This window comes from Zingiber officinale, chromosome 2A, assembly GCF_018446385.1.
Source record: "Zingiber officinale cultivar Zhangliang chromosome 2A, Zo_v1.1, whole genome shotgun sequence".
Taxonomy (NCBI): Eukaryota; Viridiplantae; Streptophyta; class Magnoliopsida; order Zingiberales; family Zingiberaceae; genus Zingiber; species Zingiber officinale.
Window position 1 is genome coordinate 165,942,990 of NC_055988.1, and position 12,003 is coordinate 165,954,992.

Below are 12,003 nucleotides of genomic sequence, written 5' to 3' on the forward strand. Positions count from 1 at the left end.
TTGTTATGAGGATAAATTTCAATCAGTTCTATTGTCATTCCTATTATATATTTATCTTAGATGTTCCACATAATCTGTCTTGTGATGGGAGATCCAATAAATTAAAGGACGAGAGGAAATAAATAAGTGTGTTATTGATTTAGAGTGAGATTGATATTGATGATAACATATGATATAAATTAAGAGAGGAAAAGTTATTTTGAAATTTTTATTTGATACGACTCGTGTGCTTGAATAATTTATAAATGCTTAAAATTATGATGATAAATGTGTTAGAAAAAAACACTCAATTAAAAATAATAAAATAAAATTTATATATAGATACTCATTTTGAATACTTAATCAGTTGGATCAACTAACTTGTCCGTCCACTGACAAATATTAATTTCATAAAGTATTTAACAGAGGAATTAGCTTGCACCTGAACGCTGAGCCGCTGACCGTTAAAAACTTGCGTGGTGCGAGTCCATTCGTGTCACTGTTCGTGTTTGTCCCATGCCGTCGCTGAAGTGGAAATGGATAGCGACCGGGGTCCACTTGAGTCAGCTCTAATTGTCCTTTTATTTTTCAAGTGCACGCCTAAGAAATATATATTTATATTTTTCCTAATTAATTGGATAAAAGTAATAAATTTATAATAATTTTTTTAATTATTCATTTAGATGATTTATAAGCTATAAAACCGTATTAATTCTACCTTAATCCTCATGTTTCTTTTGTTATTATTTCTTTTATTATTTGTGATTATCAAAAGAGATTTTCTCAATATATCTTTTAAAAATTAGATTTTAATCAAACAATTAAGAAGAATACTTTTTGCGTCCTAAATATTCATTTTTGTCTCAAAATGATGATCATTTTAAATTTTATAGTGAAAACTAGCAAAATTATAAACGTGAAGAAAACTTTGGCTAGTGCAAATCTTAGTCACGATCCACCTTGTAGTAGTGTGATGAAACATCATCCACAAGCTTGCTTTGAGGTCAAACAAACCCTAAAATATCTCACACCGTATCGAGCCAAAACGCACATAACTTGTCTCCCATTCATACGATAGTATTTTTTTTTAATCAAACGCTAATGCTCGCTTTTTTATCTTATCATAAAGATCGATTATATTATTTCAGGCATGAAACTATCCTTATCTTAGATCGTGCATCCATTTCTCATCCAATTGTTGCGCATGACTCATTTCCACCGTCTATGTAACCCTAGTTGCATGAACACGGATCGAGTAGAGTAGGATGTTGATGCAAGACCGATACACCCACTAGGGTGAGCCCCGATATAGAATGTGCTCCAATTTGCATACGATGACACTATATATATGCATCCCTAGCTACAACACAAGTCTAGCGAAGTTTGAGCTCTTAGGGTTTTTTCCTACTGAAACCCTATTTTTGAACATTTCAAAAATTTGGAACTAAAGTAGGTAGAGAGGATGATGAAGTCTTGTTTCGCGGACTTGATGCTGACGATGGTCCTATTGGCTTCGGGAGTTCGAGTTAGCTTCGGTGCTTTGTCTTCGAGTTATTATGCCATGACATGCCCATTTGTTGAGTTCACAGTGAGAAACACCGTGAGCCAAGCCTTGCAAAATGATCCTACCCTTGCGGCAGGTCTCCTCAGGCTCCACTTCCATGACTGTTTCGTTCAGGTTTAGTTATCGTCATTGCGCATGAGTTAATCTTCCTTTGTTTTCGACTCACTTTCTGTTAACTATATATCATGAGTTGTAGGGATGCGATGCTTCTATTTTGATTGACGCTAGTGACAAAACAGCCGAGAAGGATTCGCCCGCCAACGAAAGCATTCGCGGGTATGAGGTCATCGACCAAGCGAAGCAAATGCTGGAGGATCAGTGCCCTGGGGTCGTCTCGTGTGCTGATATCATTGCTATAGCAGCTAGAGATGCGGTTCTATTTGTAAGAACTAACGAATTATTCTTCATCCATCATCATCATCATCATCATCATTGTTGTCATCGTCTACATGTATATCGTATTCATTGAATCGATAATAATTAGGCTAGAGGTCCATATTACGACGTAGCGAATGGAAGGAAGGATGGTAGAAGGTCGAGAATAGAAGACACGATTAACTTGCCACCCCCAACCCTAAATAGCACCGAACTCATCAAGATGTTTGCTCAGCATGGCTTTAATGTTCAGGATTTGGTGGCTTTATCCGGTAAGCAAACTCGACTACTAACCCTGTTACACTTACCTTTTCTTTTATCGCAAATGTGAATTGTGACCGTTAGGGGCTCACACTTTGGGGGCCGCGAGGTGTGTATCGTTCAATCAAAGGTTGAGCAACTTCGACTCGACCAACGAAGCTGACCCGACGATGGACTCCAACTACGCGAGGATGCTGCAGAGGACGTGCAACGCGGGAAACAACACGCAGGTGGGGTTCGACTACACGAGGAACCGATTCGACGTCAACTATTTCTACGCGCTGCAGGCGAGGATGGGGCTCCTCATGTCCGACCAGACTCTGTATAGCAACCCTCGGACACAGTCGATTGTGAATTCTTATTCGATGGACCCAAGGAGCTTCTTCTCTGATTTTCAGCAGGCAATGATTAAGATGGGGGCCCTAGACATCAAAGAAGGCAATCAAGGGGAGATCAGGCTAAATTGCAGAAAATTCAACTAAAAGACATTTTTAAAAAATTAAATAAATAAATATTTTGTTAAAAAAAAAAAGTTCTATGCTTTGTGTGCTCCCTCCATGTTGTAATAAGTTGTGCTCTAGATGTTATGGATGTTAGTCTTTATCCGACTCAAGTGTAAATTTAATGTTGATCCATACACGGGTCGATTTTTTTTCTATTATTTGTAGTAATTTTAATTTAAATTAGGATTAAAGTTCTAATCGAAAAATATAATTACAAGCTCCATGTTTTCCAAAATATTATTTAAGCTGAAAAAATATTTTTTTAATGCATTTTATTCATCATATTTCGGTTAGTGAAGGAATTTATTAAAATCATACAATTTGTTATTTTATCGAAATATGATTGGATTTGACGGAGAGTAAATTTGAGAATTTATTAAATGCAATTACAATAAGAGATATTGAAGTTATGAAGCATTTTAGTTTGCTTGAAAAGACATAAGAGAGGGGAAGGATCATTTGCTGCTACTTCTCACTCCTTCCCCTCTCTTCCTCTCAAGTAATCAAGACCTGTGAGCGTTCGCTCGATTCCTCTCCACCATTGATTCCACACTTCCCTTGTTTCCTTAGTTATGAACCATGTGATAAAATTGATTGATTGACTTAAAGAGTTCGAAATGATATGAAATTTAAATTATATATGTTCATCTAATTCTTCTGATTATATTCATGTTCTCAAATATCAATTTGATATACTATATTAAAAATAATAATTTATTAAATTCGAATTAAAATTTTTAAATACATTCATATTAAAAAAATTATTATCTTAATATATTATGTCAAATTGATGTAACTGATGACCTAAAGAGCTTGAAACAATATGAAATAAGTCATATGTTTATCTAGTTCTCCTGATTGATACAATGTAGCAATCGATTAGGGACTTTACTGTGCCGATGAATAATATCCCGAATCGATTGTTAAAATGTAACAATCAATTGAGGTAAATACGGGACAAAATAAGTATGAGATACATGATTTGTTAATTTTAAAACTTAGCTATGTGATTTTGGTATTCAAAAACTTCATCTCCGTGGTTTGATAATTTACTAAAATAAATTAAGCGAAGTTTAAACAACTATTTCAATTACTACTTTATTTAGATGTGAACATCACATAACTCGGCTCTACTTAGCTCATTTACAACCACAAAACTGCTCTACACCCTTAGAACAATATATCCAGGGTCGGCTCAAGACATAGGGCATTAAGACCTATGCCTAGGGCCCATCAGATTTCATATATATATATATATGAAGTTGTATATTAAATATTTAAAATTATGGTTAAAATAAATTTAGCGAGATTTATTTTCATTGATAATTTTAATTTTTTACTAGTCAAGTTATATTTACTCAGTAATTTTAAATTTTTAAGATTTAATCAATAATTTTTAATAGATTGTTTTTATTTTTTTTTACTCTGATTAAATTTAATTGATAATTTTAATTTCTTACAATTAAAATTAGATTGGGTTAATAATTTATTTTTTAATTAAAATTTAATTAGTAATTTTTAACTTTTTATTGATAAAAATGTAATTTACTAAGACAAATTAAATTTTTTATTAATAAATTAAAAATATTTATGAGTTATATTTAATTGATATTTTTTTATAGAAATTTAATATTACACTATTATTTTTTTATATTTTTTTTTTGTTCTATATACTGCTTCGTTATCAATTTTTAAAAATTTTATTTTTCTTTCAATTTTTTAATAATTCACCATGTTTATTAGTTAACTATTTTTGGGTAAATAAATTTTACTAATAATTTATCAAAATTAAAATTGATAAAAGGATAATTTGATTTATGAAGTTCCCTCCAATACAAGATTTCAAGAAAGAATCTATTTTGCATAATGACTATATCTAATACTCGAATATATTTCTCTAGGTTACATATAATAATTTTATTGTTGTGTCAAGACTTTCTTTCCTCAAAGTTAAAATTAATTAATATTTTTTTAAATAACAATTAAAATGCATATTAATAATATTATAATAATTTATTACTAGTTTCCAAATTAGTTAACATAAATATTTTTTATTTTTTAAATTTTACTAATAAAGAAGTGAAGTTTGATGCAAGATAAAGTTATTAATATGTGACATAATTTGTCACTACTTTCAATTGTATAAATTATTATTGGCAATATATGAAATTATTCTTTTAAATTTTACTAATAAAATTAAATGTTATCCCTAAGACATGGTTGAGTTGGCTAATGAACAATGGGCAAGGGGTTGCGGTAAATTCGAGAAAAAAGTAGTAGTCTAACTACAACTTCCTGATTTACCTCTTTATAGATTATCGTAAAATTGATCGTGTTAAGCTGTTAGGGTGGCAACTTCTACTTTTTACTATAACTAATAAAATTAAACATCTCTAATAATATTTATTTTAAAAAATATTAAGACCTTACTTTTTTATTTTTTTATTATTTTTTTGCCTAGGCCTCAGGATTGAGACGACCCTGAATATATCTCTACGGTGGAGTAGCTTTGGTCATAGTTGCTCGACCTGATAATCCACCCTTGGGCAAAGTTACTACAAGGTGGAGCACACCAGAGGTATTTTATGTATCAAATTATGGATGAAACACTGTTTTAATAATTTTTAAAAGACGAGCAAATATATTCTACCTATTTTTAATCCCTTATCAAGGTCCCAAAAAACCTGAACACGTCCAAACTGTGAAAATCAAATGAATTTGTATTCATAAAAAATCAATAATGACATCTTTATTACTGGCCCTATTCTTTGTTTGAATATAATAAATTTAAGATGCCTAGATTTAAAGAGTTGGGTCAGGATTTCAAGCTGACCTGTACAATGTTGCCAGCCCAGCAGCCACATCAGCATGAAAAAATAAGTAAGGATTCGGACTAAAAGCTTCAGAATCCCATTAATGCCGAAGAGAGGGCGAGTAGAGGACCCAAGGCATTAGGAGCAAACTTCCTCGCGAAGAGGAAACAGACGGATGTTGGTTTCGAGTTGTAAGTACACGAGGTGCCGTTGTTTCTAATCGACCGGATAAAGTCTGCCGTAATGTTGGGAGCACCGTATGTTGCCGGATGAGGCCCGCTCCTTGACCAATCGACCCAGGTTACGGTCCGATTGGAGTTTAGAGACCCATGGAACATGTTCAAGTAAGTCGGTATATAGTGCTCGTCGGGATAACAAGAAGGCTTGCAATATTTCCGGAATATCGAGTAGTACTGGTAATCTGCCACGATATACACCGCCAGTTCTCGGTTGAGCTCAAACCACTGAGAACCTTTCCTCCAGTGATAGAGCTTGATTGTTGGGGCCATGCGACGGTTATAACGGCCACGGGCTTCTTGTGAGTTCTCGTCGTAGGATTCAACAAAGCTGTGAGCAGAATAAATGAGGTAGTTATAGACGGTGGTGAAGTTGTACACAGGAATGCAACTTTCAGAGAGGAGGACAAAGCGTTCGTTGGAGAAATCCAGCAAAGCATTGGCCAAGAGACGCTTCTCTGCATCTACTAATGTCACTGATCCCCAAGAAACCTCCTGCAGGAAGAGAAGTTGTTAGCATCGAGAAATCGCAGCATTTGCGAATATGTTAGTTAACAAATTCTTCATCATAGTCTACTAGGAAAAGAAAGATTTATCGATTTAGCGTTTATATTGAAGTGCATACTAATTTTGTGTGCTCAGCTGTTTACTCACAATTGACTGAAATCCCATCAGTTCAACTAAAGTTAACATGCTTAAACCGGTTTACCGCCAGCAAAATAAGCTGTTGCAAGTGACACGATTATATCTTCATTGTCCAGTTCTATGCTTCAAACTAATATTGTGTTTATTTGGAGAGAAATAAGAGGAAAAGACAAGAGAAGGAAATGAATTTGCTAATTTCTCCTGTTTAGTATGGCTACTAATTTGTCTGGATCAGAATCTTAAACGTCCAAGTAAACAAGAGAATTTGAAAATTTCTTTTCTTTTCGCTCCTACTTCCGTCCAAGTAGACACCACACGGTTTTCCATTCAGTATCAGCAAAGCAATCAAGATAGAAGGAAATGAGTGAAAGTAAGATAATGTAATTGTTTTCAATTTACTTGCAAACTAGTTTCTTTCTCTACTATTTCCTCATCCCTTCAAGCAATCATAGCCAACTAAACAACACTTGAAGATCACACATACATACCCTCACTAATCATAGCAAAGTTTCATACCTTAATTGGAATGATACTGTTCTGATACCGTATTAGTAACTCAATGTATGGTGTTGGTGGAGAATTGGTTGAAGATGAAGAAAGGAGATGAAAAAGAAGAAGAATAAGAAGAGCATACATCTATATTCCTAACTCTCATATGGAATGGTACAATTGTAACATTATATTACATAACAAAGGCTAAAAAAAACATAGCACATCAAAGGGTGTTGAATGTTAGTATGACACGATACTCATCGACATCATTGACACAACAACACAAGATAAATTGCTTGTGCCAAGTAATTTCGAATTCTAGTAACTTATCAGAACAATAAGTTTCGACCATATCACCAAACACGGTATGAAATTTCAAACTATGCACCATACACTATCCTACAACAAGGTCAAGGAAAAGCAATTCATCTCTCACCATAACTAAGAACCTTCAACCAATGAAAGCCTCATGCATCAATGAATCTATATATGTGAGACGCTAAGAACTACAACTTGCAATTTCGATCATGAGACTAAACATGCATAAGAGAAATTACTACAAAAACAAAAGATGAATGTTACCTCGCTAGGGATCTGCCGGCCATAGAAAGCAGAGTTTGTAGAGACATTAAGTTTGTAATCAGGAAGTGTGTGGAGATACACTGAATACTGGCCCTCATGGCCTTTGAAGAATCTGTCCCATAGCCGAGCGAAAGGCAGAGTCCCCCTTGTCATGAACATAAAGGCAACCTTCGGCACCCTTTGAAATGGGTACTCCTCCATTTTCGGCGCCATCGAAGCTCTCCAGAATAGCTCCTCATCTGTCATACTATGAATCAGATGCTGAGGAGTCACGAAGCTCTTGAAGCCCAGAAAGTCCTTATCGCAGTTGACAGAGTACATTGTGCCCGGGAAGAAGATTTCGGTCTGTGCGTTGAAGCGACCGCTCAACGATAAGCCTATGACCAGCCCCGCCATGAATACGACCAGAGCAGAAATGAATTTGATCAGCCTGGTCGACCAGTTTTTCCTCGAAGGCAAGTGGAAGAACTCAGCTTCCTCTTCGTCAGGTTTGTTCCTTGGCTTCATCTTGTAATTTTCCGATCAAAGGAAGATCTTGATAGAAGAGGAAAGCGACCGAATCCACCAAACCCTAAATCCTTCGGGAAAAACTTGCAAAATCATCCAAATGCAATACCTACCCGGCCAGATATTTCAGAAGCAGATCCACTCCTCCAAAGATCGAGCTTTGCCACCGATTCCTGCGGGGAAGCTTCTTCAGGAGCGATCACCAATGGCTCGTAGCTGCGTGCGTCTCGACGCCTCCAGCCGCCCCCCTTCCTTGGCAGCGATTCTAGGATTCATGGAACGAAGAATCGAGAACTCGTGGAGAGAAGAAAAGAGGAAGAAAGATTAAAGAAAAATCGTCCTTTTGCTCTTCCGATCGATCGCAATTTTCCATGGTCAACGGATCGACTGCGATCGAATCGCCCGTTTCAAAATGTGCACCAATGAATGTTGGTCATGAAGAATATAATTAAATTTATATAATTATATAATAAATTTGAGAATTTAAAAATAAATAAAATTACAAATTCCCCAACTTTCAAACTTGTTTGTTTCTTTACCTTTGACTATAAACAAACAATCTTTTAAATTTAGTAGTATGACAATAATAATAGTCCATAATTTCTACTATTTTTAATCTACTTTCCCTCCTTTTCTATAAAATTTCGTGATAGATCGAAGAATAACTTTAGCTAAGGGAGTTGCATGATTTCAAGCAAAATTTTGTGGAGAGATTGCGGTTTCGAGAAGAAGGGACAGTGGTCGCTCCCTTTGATCTTGTAGACACCACGAGCGGGGTTCTCCCGCACTAGCTTCTCTTGGATGTTAGGCGAGAGCATGCGGTCGTCAAGTGTTTGGATGAAATACCGTTGCACCGAGCCATAGTTTTCGGGGGTTAGAGATAACTTCTCCATGATCGGTGGCAATGGAACGGGCCTCATGGAAAGTGAAGCCAAACTAACATCCTGCAAGCGTCGTCGTTCGATAAAGAACTTTCGATAAGAATCCTCAAGATTTCAAGAGAAAGGTGAACCAAACCTTGTTAGGACTCTGATTGAAATATAGTCCCTTGAGCTGTTGTTTGTCGAACATTAGTCCGGTCGGAGGTTCGTCTCGCCCATTTCCATAAATTAGAAACTGAGACTCTTTCAGGAAAACATCGGCAGATGCTAACTGTAACCGGAAACAAAATTGCAGCTTTATAGTATCATAAGTTCATAACAAGCCCTTTCGATCCGTTGACAATGCTGAAATAAACTGAAACAATGATCGTGCTACTTACTTCCTCGGAGAGTATATCGAAAGGTTTCTGTCCATCCGATACCATTGTCGCGGTAACGAATATCGCCTTGGATACCTTTTTTGGGAAACGCTCTGATGCATAAGATACAGAAGCACCTCCGCAGCTATGGCCGACCAATATGACCTGAAACTTATTTAACGATAAGCAACTTCAGGGTTCAAAGAAAGGCATGCGTGGATGATCTTCTAACCTTTTCGTCGCCGGGGAGGCTCGTGAGATAATCGGTTAGTGGTTTTGAGTAATCTGCTAAGGTTGATATTTTGTTTGGATCTGTAGTATTGATCCCTGATCCTCGGAGATCCACAGCAACAGGATGCAGACCTGATTCCTCCAATAGTGAGACAGTTTTGTACCAACACCATGCTCCAAACCCTTCTCCATGAACTAGAACAATTTTCTTCGTTTGAAGATTCTCGAGAAAAACTTGCTGCTGAAAGTGCATTTTCATGTTCCAACGAAAATTGTTAGCCTCTTAACCCGAAATAGAAATCAATTATGAGAGGAAATAGAAAACAATAGTGAGCTAGAATCTCTAAAAGCCTATGAGAATTAAATGAGGTAAATTTTCGCGTACTTAACCCTTCGTCTTCGATGCATACCTGTGTCGGATACTCGTACCTTCGTCCAAAAGTCTGAGTACATAGGGTAACTAGTATTCAATTTCCAATAATTAATGAGAACGATATGGGATTCACAGATGCAACTAAAAGTAACCTCACATTCATCTCAACATTTTTATCACTACTAAACCAATTTTTTGGTAAAACTCTTCACACAAGGCATTGAAAACTCTTCGATTCTTTATCCTATACAAATCATTCTTTTACAAATCAAAAGCTTACACAAAGATACGTTAAAAAAGATATCCATTGCATCGATGTCTGAAGTATGCTTTTCTAGTTGAGTAGATATAACATGTATGTCCATGTTTACTTCATGTGAGGGCTCTGAGACAACTTAGTATCTACACTATTTTGCAAATCTACGATCTAGAAAGACTGAAAGAGAGCATTGAGTTCAAGAGAATCGATGACTAACTCTAGCTATTTAGACCTTTATCACTAGAAAAAGGACAAGTACGAAGCTTTTCGATCCTATCATATTTCTGTCTCCTCACAATTTAACTTGGAATTGCAATTTGTCTTTTGAATATCATAATGGGTATGTTTTATCGACAAAAGAAGTACGGTCCACAGGCCTTATTAGCATCTATAAGACCTTGTCTCCCTTTGTATCGTGATTGCGAATTCAATCCTAACAGTGACTCTTAGCCATCCACACCTATATTATTAATATATACTGTGAATTTTCTTGTTTTTTTTTTGCCAGATGAAAATAAGAACACCATGCTAACTTTTAGCAGTTGGAAAAGCTATCACTGATTTACTTACCAATCTGTAATTTCAAAAGGAGAAAGCATTCAAGAACAAGCTTGTAGTTCGATGCATCAACAGAATTGCAAGCAGAAGTTACCTGCTTTGGATTAGCCAGCGAATCAGGGAGGTCTCGCCTCCGTGAGCTCGTGGAGCCGATCCTCCTTGACATGGAGCCTTCAAAGCGTTGCGACAGCTGAGTCTGCTGTATGGCAATCGCCAGCGCTCGACGGTGCAACAGCTCCTCCTCCGACGCCGCCATCGCTCGGTGTGACCTCGACGCCGGGTCCCGCTTGCTCCGCGATCTGGTTCCGCCTCCCGGATCCGCCTCAGGCATGCAGCCGCACGCGTTCCCCATGGAATAAGAGGGGAAACAACAGGGACGACTCGAGAACTAGAAAGAGGACAATTTTAAGCAACAATCTTAATCGATTTGCAGTTTCGACAAAGAAATCAGAAGATTACAACTTCAACGAGTAAAAAACAAAAAAACTGAACTTTTTGAAGAAATATCCACACAGAAGGACCACAGAGCGTGGTCAATTCAAGAAAATTGACGGGAATCGAAGAACATAAAGGGTTCTTCCAAAAACCACACAAATAAATTCAACTACAATAATGAAAAATAAATCAGATTTTGCGAGTAGAGCAACAACAAAACCTGCAAAAATTGCAAGAAATAACCACACAAAAAAAACACAAAGGGCGAAAACCTGAGGAGGAGTATCAAGACCAAGGATTCAGAAAGCTCCGCAATAAAGATACCAAACAGAGATTCCAAATCAAAGCGCTGAGATTCAAGAAGGGAAGAAATTAAAGATTTTGGAAGGGTTTGATGGGAGATTCGAGGCTCTTTTCGTCGCCATTTCGGAAATCGTCCGATGAGAAAAAGCAGCTTGTGGTTTGGTCGCATGTCATTTAAATTCCAAATATTTATTTATTATTTTAAATAAAAATAGCATTTAATATAATAATTGTATTTATTGTGATATATTTAAATTTTGAATATCGACTTTTTGTTAGATTTAGTGAAGAGAAAATTTGCTTTAAATGGTGAAAATATAATAGAAGATATAATCATTTAAACATATAAATGAATGATATTAATTCTTTTAAAAATATAATAGTTTATTTTTCAAAAAAGAGTTTAATTAATATTTGACTTCGAACTTATTTTTAAAAAATATATTATTATTTTTTATAATATTTTAATAATTCTATATTTAAATATCTATATATATTTTTAATTAACTAGTTGCATTTTTAATCTAATTTTAAAATAGCCCAAAATAAAAAGGAGTTAAGAATTTTGATAGAAAGAGTTGTTGATTGGACTCTACTAGCTAATAACCACTCAACTATAATGGCCATGTGTCTCATTAAAGCATCTG

At 35.7% G+C, this 12,003-nt stretch overlaps 3 protein-coding genes across 5 annotated transcripts; 1 reads left to right on the forward strand and 2 right to left on the reverse strand.

The window, feature by feature from the left end:
* The first annotated feature begins 1,331 nt into the window (after positions 1 to 1,331).
* Positions 1,332 to 2,893, forward strand: LOC122040249 (peroxidase 47-like). The gene is made up of 4 exons (XM_042599582.1): positions 1,332 to 1,657; positions 1,740 to 1,925; positions 2,028 to 2,190; positions 2,264 to 2,893. Exons 1-4 carry the CDS (start codon positions 1,442 to 1,444, stop codon positions 2,659 to 2,661), a joined length of 963 nt encoding a protein of 320 aa, XP_042455516.1. The 5' UTR covers positions 1,332 to 1,441; the 3' UTR covers positions 2,662 to 2,893.
* Positions 2,894 to 5,382: 2,489 nt separating this feature from the next.
* On the reverse strand, positions 5,383 to 8,598 carry LOC122043057 (glycosyltransferase BC10-like). Its single transcript, XM_042603502.1, has 2 exons — positions 7,451 to 8,598; positions 5,383 to 6,226 (listed from the first exon to the last, which is right to left on the reverse strand). Exons 1-2 carry the CDS (start codon positions 7,955 to 7,957, stop codon positions 5,585 to 5,587), a joined length of 1,149 nt encoding a protein of 382 aa, XP_042459436.1. The 5' UTR covers positions 7,958 to 8,598; the 3' UTR covers positions 5,383 to 5,584.
* LOC122043058 (putative methylesterase 14, chloroplastic) lies at positions 8,473 to 11,515 on the reverse strand. Of its 3 annotated transcripts, XM_042603503.1 has the most exons (7): positions 11,326 to 11,515; positions 10,713 to 11,006; positions 9,839 to 9,871; positions 9,430 to 9,669; positions 9,219 to 9,362; positions 8,975 to 9,109; positions 8,473 to 8,901 (listed from the first exon to the last, which is right to left on the reverse strand). In XM_042603503.1, the coding sequence occupies exons 2-7, from the start codon at positions 10,968 to 10,970 to the stop codon at positions 8,629 to 8,631; spliced, it is 1,083 nt and encodes a 360-aa protein (XP_042459437.1). In that variant the 5' UTR covers positions 10,971 to 11,006; positions 11,326 to 11,515; the 3' UTR covers positions 8,473 to 8,628. The 3 variants fall into 3 exon arrangements, with proteins under 3 accessions (XP_042459437.1, XP_042459439.1, XP_042459438.1); XM_042603505.1 differs by lacking the exon at positions 9,839 to 9,871 and having other exon boundaries at positions 9,430 to 9,666; XM_042603504.1 differs by lacking the exon at positions 9,839 to 9,871.
* Between the last annotated feature and the right edge of the window lie 488 nt (positions 11,516 to 12,003).

Excerpts from the sequence above, each read along its gene's own strand:
- LOC122040249 (XM_042599582.1), top strand. The coding sequence starts at position 1,442 with ATGATGAAGTCTTGTTTCGCGGACTTGATGCTGACGATGGTCCTATTG. Across the intron at positions 1,658-1,739 it reads TCCATGACTGTTTCGTTCAG|GGATGCGATGCTTCTATTTT; the intron begins GTTTAGTTATCG and ends CATGAGTTGTAG. Across the intron at positions 2,191-2,263 it reads GGATTTGGTGGCTTTATCCG|GGGCTCACACTTTGGGGGCC; the intron begins GTAAGCAAACTC and ends TGTGACCGTTAG.
- LOC122043057 (XM_042603502.1), bottom strand. The coding sequence starts at position 7,957 with ATGAAGCCAAGGAACAAACCTGACGAAGAGGAAGCTGAGTTCTTCCAC. Across the intron at positions 6,227-7,450 it reads GCCGGCAGATCCCTAGCGAG|GAGGTTTCTTGGGGATCAGT; the intron begins GTAACATTCATC and ends CTCTTCCTGCAG.
- LOC122043058 (XM_042603503.1), bottom strand. The coding sequence starts at position 10,970 with ATGGGGAACGCGTGCGGCTGCATGCCTGAGGCGGATCCGGGAGGCGGA. Across the intron at positions 9,872-10,712 it reads CGCTGGCTAATCCAAAGCAG|ACTTTTGGACGAAGGTACGA; the intron begins GTAACTTCTGCT and ends CTATGTACTCAG. Across the intron at positions 8,902-8,974 it reads TCAATCAGAGTCCTAACAAG|GATGTTAGTTTGGCTTCACT; the intron begins GTTTGGTTCACC and ends CGACGCTTGCAG.